This window comes from Mesitornis unicolor, unplaced genomic scaffold, assembly GCF_000695765.1.
Source record: "Mesitornis unicolor isolate BGI_N332 unplaced genomic scaffold, ASM69576v1 scaffold30411, whole genome shotgun sequence".
In the NCBI taxonomy this organism is placed as follows: Eukaryota; Metazoa; Chordata; class Aves; order Mesitornithiformes; family Mesitornithidae; genus Mesitornis; species Mesitornis unicolor.
In genome coordinates, this window is record NW_010165078.1 from 11,255 (window position 1) to 21,249 (window position 9,995).

General features: G+C 37.7%; 1 protein-coding gene across 1 annotated transcript in view; it reads right to left on the reverse strand.

The window, feature by feature from the left end:
• Positions 1–7,563, reverse strand: part of LOC104548494 (lamina-associated polypeptide 2, isoforms beta/gamma-like) — a gene marked incomplete at its 5' end in the record, with an annotated part of 14,511 nt that extends 6,948 nt beyond the window's left edge. Inside the window, 3 exons of the mRNA XM_010194521.1 lie at positions 4,017–4,117; positions 5,658–5,816; positions 7,437–7,563. Of these exons, the coding sequence (XP_010192823.1) occupies positions 4,017–4,117; positions 5,658–5,816; positions 7,437–7,563 (387 nt within the window). The remainder of the gene's footprint in view (positions 1–4,016; positions 4,118–5,657; positions 5,817–7,436) is intronic.
• Positions 7,564–9,995: the final 2,432 nt, after the last annotated feature.

Here is a 9,995-nt window from a genome sequence, read left to right on the forward strand (position 1 = left end):
TTCTCCTAGATTATATACAAGATTTCCCTTTTTATTTGGTTAAGTTTAAAAATAAAAGTTTCTACTTTGTTAATACTGAAATCTCATGCATTGATGTACTACCAAATTTTCAAAGTTATACTCAGTGCCAATGGAAGTTATAAACAGGTGCAACTGCAATCTGTCAATTGCAGGTCTAACAGCAGAAACAACTTCACTGGAACAGTATCGGCCCCGAAACAATGTGTTAAGGGAGCAAGATGGAAAGCATTCATTTTTCCAGAGTGGGGAAAAAAAGTCTAACAATGCCTTTGTCCATTCCCCACTTGTATCTTCAAAGTTACTCCAGTGAAACAAAAAGCTGAGTGGCTTTATGATTAACGTTTACAGCTACAACACATCCAGCAGAGGGAGCACAAGTGTTTTGCTTTACTCCAAAGTTGTGGAACTACTTTGAAAACCAAATGACATGTATTTATGCACAGACCTCAAGTCCAAACAGATTCAGGTATTTCCGATAGAATTGTAGATTTCAGCTTACGTCTCCAATATTCTTTCCAAATTAAACAGACTTCTGATGAAAGATCTCCCAACCCCTCTTCCCTATTAAGAAAAGCTTAACCTGCAACTTTCAATCATGACTCCTCACCACGCCCCCCATACACTCTTCTATTTGAGAGGTCTTCTTTAGGAGCTTAGAGAAAAACACTAATTTCGGAGTGGTTCCACTCAAACACATTTCACTCAAGAAAGCAGTAAGGCAATTCTCTCAGAGAGCTGCCCTGCCCCAGGCTGTTAGACTAGGGACTTATTTTCTTCTAAAGAAAAGTTTGAAGTACTTCAGTAAATAAGTACATAACCGCCTCTCTTCTCAGTTTCTCAGATGCTTGTTGGTCATGTGCTTTATACACCAGGTTTCAAGTTTTTTCTTGCATGAAAAGTCTAGGAAAATACCAGAATCTACTGTGTAAGACACATCCAGACTTCAGCAGAGCACATTCAACAATCAAAATTTAAACAAAAAAGTATCCTACAGTTACAGTTATCCTCACTGTCAATTAAGCAGGCCTTATCTGCTTATCTCACAAATATCTGAACAAAAAAAAACCTCTATAGAATGTAATACTCATGTTTAGATACATCAATGCTCTGTATATAACCAGAGAACGTTACAATAATGTAAATAAGTGCTATTCAGCACCTGCTTTTAACTGTCATCGTACTCATGAGCAGTGAAACGACAGATTATGTTTACCTCAGCTATCACCAAATTTTTTTTAATTGGGTGTATGCCACGTAAAATTTGTGTTCCAGCAGCTCCAATGCTGCATGTTTTAATTTAAGACTACCAGTTACACAGGTAGTCAAAAAAATGCAAGGAGGAGTAGGAAAATGGCACACTCAGAATGTCACTAACCAAAGTCTTAAGGAGAGAGAGTATTTCTGCCTTGCCAGGATTTCTTAACATACCTATTGTTTAACCCACCTCTTTCTGTCCACTGCCATCTACTTTGAGCCCTTAGGCTCAGTTTTGAACTCCAACTCTATATTCATCTACATGATTGAAAGGGGGAGTTCAAATTAGGGGTTTCTTCCAACTTTTCCAGTTGACTATGAAGAGGCAATTAAGCACAAAGAGCTGAGCTCAAATTCATCTAGCCCTCCACTGCTAACTGACTGATAAGACCCATAAGCCTGTTTAACTGCCCCATCCAATTTCATTTGCACCAGCCTGCCTAAAGATTATTTATTTTCAATCTTTTCTTAAGAGAACAGCAACACCCATCCATGCCAAATGACAGACAATCTTTTCAGCTGTGTGTGTCTGGACCAAGACCAGTGCTGGACAGGACCTAGGAGTGACTAACAAGCCTGCTCAAAACTCAGTCAATTCAGCCCCACCGCTGTTCAGAGCCTCAATCTCTGAGCCAATGCTATGCAGTGCATGAGAGCTGCATATAATTCTGCAGAATGAGTATGGTCACTCGACACATTAGCTGCAAACTTAAGATCCAATTTCACAGGAAGAGGCAAAAAAAAAAGAAATACAACATCTTTCCGATTGTCCATGTCTCAGCTAAATATGACTAGCACGCATTTGCTAGCCATAAACATTTGAGTTGTTCTCAGTTTCAAGCAGCTGTAAATTTTTGTTGGTGGGTTTTTGTTTGTTTGTTTCGGGAGTTTCTGTTTGTTTGTTTTATTAAACACAGCAGTCAGGAGTTGAAAGGTAGAAGGTTAAACAAGTTAGGGAGTTAAGAGTTCCTGAGAAATTCAGCATCATTTTGAAATCAGATCATTTTTTGATTAATCAAGTGATATTCCTTTCATTAACTGCTGGTAATTAAAACATGCAAGTCACAAAATATTTCATCTATACTCCACACGCAAAAGATTGCAAGACAAACCCGACCTAATGTTATTACAGTGAAAGTGGATGACAAAAATTGAGTAGGCACTCATCACTTGAAAATGCCACAGAAATACATCACTGTGTCTCTTACCTTTTATTCTGTAAGTGGGCTCTTGAACTAGGAAGCTTTGTTTGTTGATAACTGAATTAAATAACTCTGGTACACTGAGGCTGGCAGGGACTTCTGGGTGAATAGTGATTTGGAAAAATAGTAATCTTAAAATACAAGACCCTCAAGATTCAGATTCCCATTAGAAAGACCATCATGAGCAGCAGTTGCCTGAACAAACTAAGGAACATTTTCTGTGTTGAACTATGTGTGTGTGTTTTCATTTGCAGAAGTGAAATCTGTTCAGCTTGTACCCTAAAAATCCAATTAAAAATAAGCAGAACTAGTTATGAAACTCTGTAATTTTGTTGTATTACCTAAGCTCACATAGTGGCATGTTACCTGCTTTAAGAGACATCCATAGCAAAAACACATTTATACACATATACACTCTACCTAAACAGGTAGTATCTGGCATCTACCATACTACAAAGTGGTGAGAAAAGTCACTGATCTGCTAAAACACATCAAGCTACTAACAAGTCAGATTTTGAGTCACTGAATGTTTTCTGTACAAGTCCTTTACTGTAGCACAACTCCACAACATATTGGTCAGAATATTAACACTGTAAAGATCAATCCTAAGTAAGCTACGCTGGGGAACAGCGTATTTAATGACACCGTCACATCACAAGGACAGATCTGCCACCAACTATCAAATACATCATTCAACCAGCAGTTTGAAAACTTGAGGTGCTTCTGTAAAAATCTTTCTTTCACCAAGACAACAGAACTAATATTGTTTATTTAGAAGTAAATGACAAGTAGTACATACAGCAAGATTTGAACTTGTTACTTTTTTTTTAGGAGAAGCTTTCCAAAAATTTAATGTCTACTCTAGTACTACTGCTACACGCGTAGTTGAGGAAAAAACGTTATATAGATAGCTAGTGCATGTGTGTACATACATGCACACACTTCTATATATATATAAGTTTAGGCATATACAGAAAAAAGTGCATTAATGACTGATTTAAATATAATACATTAAGTAAACAGTCGTATTTAAAATGCATGCATTTATCTATAGATATCAAACCAGACAGAAAAATGATGTATATGTATTTTAAAACATTCCTAAAAAAACCCACAAAACCACCCAGAACAAAACCCAACCTTTTCCAAACTTTTTTTTTTTGGAAACTGCTGCTTTTATTGAGTCAATTAGTTTACAAACATCCAGCCCACGTAACTTAAAAACCCATTACGTTTCCAAAACTAAACATGTTAAGGTTGCCTATTATTTTTCTCTAAGAGGTGCTACAGCAGCTGGAAAGTCAGACAAACAGCTTTTAGCAGACTATAATTTTTAATATTATCAGACAGGCTAAAAACAACAGCTATAGTTAATCCAAAAGACTTTCATGCTGTATTAGAACAGGCTTTCTGAAAGAACTTTTAAAAGACAGCACAGCCAACTCAGCCAAATGTGATTATGGTGAAAGTAATAACATGTTTAGCGAGCACGCCACTTGCAGTTAATAGCCATTCCAGATGCCATTAAATTAAACATACCTGGTTGTGTTCAACAACTCTTCTTTGTTTGACTGCTACTGGAGCCTTTGACCTGGCTTTCAATGGTTCTCTCTTCTCCAGCGTCAGCTCAGTCTTCAGATCTGTAACGATTTTTAATATAACTAGTTTAAACCAACTGTAGTTTAATAGACGTTCATTTTAAGAGGTAACATAACTTTATGAATTATCATTTCCTTAAAAATTTATGAGACACAGGTACGTTTTCCCATTAAACATAAAAGAAGACTTCTGAAGAATAACCTTAGAAATTCTTTTAAAACACTGACACAAGTATTTCAGTTTTGCCCTAAAAATCCTATAGTTCAGATAAGCTTTGACCAATCCAGCAGTTCCATTTAGAAACTGGCATCAAATTGCAATTGCTTTAACCAAAATACCATTATACCACTGACTGCAGAGTAAGAGTATTGAAGCTTTTTCTACACTGTTTAGGCTGTTAGCATAGTTTCCGTTAAAATAGATCCTTTTATATAAAACTCTTTTTTGGGGCTGAAGCAGCATGAGTGGTCAGCAGTTACCTTACCAGTGAGAGGATGTATTATTTCCACCCCCTTTCTAAAGTTCTGTAGCATTACACCAACAGATTTAGAGTTTATTTGTTAACATCCCTTATCTTTTAAGCATTAATGTATAGAAACCTTTTAATTCTGGGCGAGAGGGAGCAGGGAGGATTTGTTCGGTTTTGTTTTGGGGTTTTTTTTGGTTGGTTGGGTTTTTTTCCCTCAGTGCTTGAACAGTTTGTTATTTAGATGAAGCATACATGTATAAAGAGATAGCTGTTTTAACTGGGCTCTTGGGTGTCCTAAAAAAACCCAAACTCAAAACCAACCAAACAACCTCTCTCTAACATTCCTTCCCCCCAAAAAGTGCAAGAGATAGAAATTCAAACACAAGACCAAATATGCAAGGGAGATCCACTGAGTTCCTCGTTGTGTTTCAAATCTTTCAGTCCTATCTCCATGGAAGTCTCTGCTAAAAAAAAAACAACAAACCAACCCAAAACGAAACCACACAAAATAAGCATCTTCTAACATTCCATTCAAGACACTTTTTAAAGCCTACACTGGTTTTACTCTTTGTAAGATGGATGGCAGTGTGGTTTAGGTTCCACTTCCCCCACCCCCACTTTTTTTGATATAAACTTGAATTGAAACTACAAAAAACATACCCACCCCAAAGTTTGTAAGGGGCAGAGCATAAAAGGGATTGAGTCATATATGAGAGACATTAAAAGAAAGTACATAAGTTTAATAAACAAACATTCATACACTACCCCATAGTAAAGACAACTACTGTGAGCACAGTAAGACAAAACTGCACTTGAACTTAAAGATGAAGTGCAAGGAACACTGGAACACATAATATGCAGTTCTCCTACCTATCAGATTTACAGGCTCCAATCTGGGGAAAATGGACAAAAGGTAACAGTTTAGTAGTAAAAAGTATCCCAGAACAGGAACTTGGATCACTGTGCTAGTACTGCATGATCCAGTACATAAGTCACATGGTCTACAGCAGTATCTTAAAGCCTCACCTAACATCCATATTATACCATCTTTAGATATTTCTTCTACTGCAAGTATTACTGATGTTTAATTTGAATAGTTCCACAAGTCTTACCTTCTTCATTGTCACTGTACTGGTCAGAATCATTACTTCCATTCTGTCTGGTGTTCTCAGCAGTTGAAGAAGTCGGTGGGAGAGGCTCAGGTGCCTTCAGTTCTGGGCCTTGCTCCATCAGTTTCAACAGCTTTTTCTCATAAAGTTTCCTAGTAGTAGCTATAAAAAAGAAGGATACATGTTAAAGACAAGAGTTTTCATCTTTTCTGACTTAATTGCTAAACCTTGGTTGTCATATATTCCTTAGGAATCTCTAAATGTATGTTTTGAGTTTTCTTTTAATCACTCTGTAAGGCTCAATGCATATACCTCTAGGTATATAACACTACCTCTAAGGCTTCTAACTTTTTGGTTTAAAAGAATTCTTCAGATAAACAGACCTGTCAGCACACTGAAAGTTACAAGCATTTATCTACAGAAAGGGAACTTACCTGTTTCTTGATGTTTTGTTTCATATACTGCACTATACAAGTTATGTCCTCAAAAAAAATAGTGAGACTGATATTGCAAGGGCAACAGTTTGCATGCAGATTCCACTATTATCCTCTTAACCCCTCTACTCTGGAATTAACGTCCCTTCTCCCTTAGTTCAACCTTTGCCCTGTTGGCAAATTCACTGCAATAAGCATCGGGAGTGGTGCAAGTAAGCAGCAACAACAGAACTTTTGTTTGCTGCACCTAGTCATCAGGATGACTCGCTTGATCTAAGAGGAGAGCTGTTTAAAACTAAAAGGTATCAAGTCTTAGCACCCTCTTTCATGTCAGGACTGTGCTGGCAAAAATTTCTAAGGTGATTGGTGCCTAAGCTGCTAGTGGCAGAAAAATCTAACCCTAGTAGACTTCAGGTAAGAGGACACCACCCTTAAAAAGAACTTGACAGACTCACACAAAACAGAATCCATACCCTGTAAGAACTAAGGCTTTTATGTAGACCAAATGTGAACGTTTTTCCAGTGGACTGCATAGGTACTTGAATTTTGCAGAAGATCTGAGCGCTATTCAAGAGGAACAGGTTGACTGGGAAAGCATACAGGAACAGCTAACAGAAAACATTATACATAAGACTATGAATACACACAGGACTCCAGGCGTCATTACTGACACTTTCATCCACTCAGGATTTCAAGAACATTCCACAGAAAGCTCAGCACACTACAGGTGACCATCTTGTTTGATTTCACAACTCTTCAAAAAGTCTCTTGCCATTAGGCTGGTATACAAACCATCAAAGCAAGGAGCTTTGATCCCACATCACAGATGAGTGCCAAAGGCAGGAGATTAAGTTAGGGTCAGGACGTTTCCTGATATAGGTTAGCATGCAGGACAGAACGCTAGGTTCAAGGAGTCCAAAAAAAATTAGCGAAGGAAAACGTTACTGCAGAACGCAGTGAGTAGAAAACGCTCTAGGGAAGGGGAAATTCCATGTTCTCCTTCTGCTCTCAATGTTATTAGGTTATTATGTAAGATGTATTTTCTATTTAAGCAGGCCCCAGATCTCAACCTCAGTGCTGAACTTTAACTAACAGTTACACGCCTCAGAACAGAAGGTGGAATATCTCCAGCTGGCCCAGACCACAAGAGGAACAAACTGTGGACTTGCCTGCACTGCAGTGCTTCAAATCTTCTCAATGGGAATAGCTCAATGAAATCTTCAAGTGGGAAGTAGGATCATAACAGTATTGGTACTAAATTTAATAAGCAACGGTGTCACAGAGTACTCAGAACTGAAGTTTAGTAAGATACATGTCGAACAGATGAATATTTGTTCAGTTGACCTACCTACAATTGGGCCAGGATTTTGTCCATACTTCATAAGTTGCTCTTGAAGATCTTCATTACTCATCTCCGTTACATCTAGGTCATCTTTCTCCTCTGGTCTTGGTTTGTCAGTTTTCTTTGTGGCTTTCTGCAAGAATGTGAGGGAGAAACAAGACACAGAGTGCTTCCAGTTAATACAGATCACATTTTTCTACTACAGGAAGATATGAGAGTTCTAAACATATAAAGCCAGAAACAATTATATTCTCCCCATCCCACCCACAGTAAAGCCTATGGGAAGCACTTCAAACATTTACACCTACTAAACAAACATGCACAAGCTTCCTACTTACATAAGGAAATACCCTTTACAAGCCTCCTCTATAGTAAAAAAAAAAATGTACTCATTATTCTGATCCTGTGTTTTTATTAGAAGTTCAAGTATGCAACAGGAGAGGATTTCTTTCCTATGATTGCACAGGTAAGCTTCTAGCTGTTTAACCATCACTACTCTAAGCTACAAATATATATATGTTATACACCATTGACATTTATTCGCATTGTTCTTCTACCTAGTAGGTCAACACTTCTCCCTCTAACGGCATGGAACAAATTCTTCAGTATCCACACTCCCTCAACCAAGTTCCCAAAATTCCCATTCCCACCCATCCTGGTGTTCTTTGTAAGATTAGATGACATTACAAAGTGAGTACAGGAAAGGCAAAACCAGAAACACTCTCAAATTGTCAAAATCTTGCCTGTCTGCTTAGGCTTCTGCTACTCTAGCTCTAACAAATCCGAAACCCAACTCTGGCAACACCACTTGAACAGTTGGCAACACACCATCACCACATACAGATGGTTATCAAAATAATCTGCCAAGATGCTACTCCTAATTTAGCAGTTTCCGCTATATTCAAACAGAGCAATCATAACACTTGTTCAGCTCTGGAAGCCTTTATTACTACAATAGATACTTCAAGCTCCAAGATCTGCAAGAGCTAGGTGGTAAGACAGAAAAAATATGCTTGGGATCTGCTTGCTCTCAACTAAGAAAGATCTCAATACTGCTTTGAAATAAGTCATATTTGTATCTCAGAGTTATAGGATATAAATAGATACAACTTTTACACTTAACTTGTTTCTCAACTTGGTTGCCCAGAGGAGCTATCTGGGTTTTCTGGTACTTACCAAATACAAATGTAACAATCATCATTAACAATTTTTTTTCCTGTTGTATTTAGTAAAATGATCAACTGGAGTCAACAGTGTCTAGCTAGCCAGCAATGCCAGCTCCACACCGGTTTGCATGCAAGCTTGTTCTTGCCTTAAGTATCTTGATATTTAGAAGCTACAGAGGGACTGTATGAGGATTTCTCAAATATAACTGACTCTCTAATTAAATCAGATTTTCCTTTAACTCCTGCATTGTGAACAATGAACTTAAAATCAGCTGCTGAAAGGCAATGGACTCTCCAAGAGCTCATGCTGTTTCTTAATTCTAAGAAACAGACTACAACCAGTCTGAAGAAAAGGTAGTATCACTGAAGTGGCAGATTTGACCAGTGACAGATTTACAACTCACTTTATCAATCTCTCTATTCCTTTATCACAAAAATCTAATTGGTTTTTGAAACAACTGAGCCTACTTATCAAGCACACAAAAATCAACCAACCTGCAGCTATAGGATACTTGTATTTACTTCTGAATGTGTTGGTCGTAACACTATTTCAAGTCAAGTATCACATTAACAAGGATTTCATAAACAATGCTTTTTTTTCCAGACTACTGAACTGTCCAACAGTGGAAAAGTGTTCCAAAACATATGCTGGGTTTTCTTGCTGGAATCTGTTTAGACTATTGACAGCTCTAGTGTTTGCACACATCACCAAACAGATTAACTAAGATGCTACTTCCATATGTCAGAGGAAAACTACTATCATGGTGCAGGAAATCAACACTCCAACAGCACTTCAAAGAAACTGGAAACTTGATTTAATATATGTCTGCCTTTGTATCACTTAGAGGCCACAGAAAAGACTATCACAATGTTAAACAGGAGAACTATTCAGCATTCTACTAGATGTTGTACAGAAAACTTTACTAGAACTCTAACTGCAACCAATGAGTAATACAGTCCTCTAATGCAAGTAAAGTCGCATGTCTCATAGAATCTTTGGTATTCTTTTTCTTAAAAGTGCCATTTCACTTTTTCCTGCAGCATTACCACACATCAAGACCATCAGATAGTCAATTTCAGCAGAGAAAGGCCAGGGATGAAAAATTGAAGGTAATCTGTGTTCTTCAATAATATGGTCAGATGCATCGATTGCCTTGTGTTCTGTGAGCTTTTACTTTTGAATACCAATTCTCCTTACAGCAGAAGCTAATTACTTCACTTGTACAAGTAGAAAGCTACCATTTAACCACTCACTGGACTGTAAGATCAGTCCCTAGGAGCATAAGGCAGGAAAGAATAATTTCTCTCATACCTCAGCTGTCATAGGACAGCATTAACCTCAACAACAATAGCTTTAATTGCCATTACTACCACAGAACCACACAGAACCACAGAACGT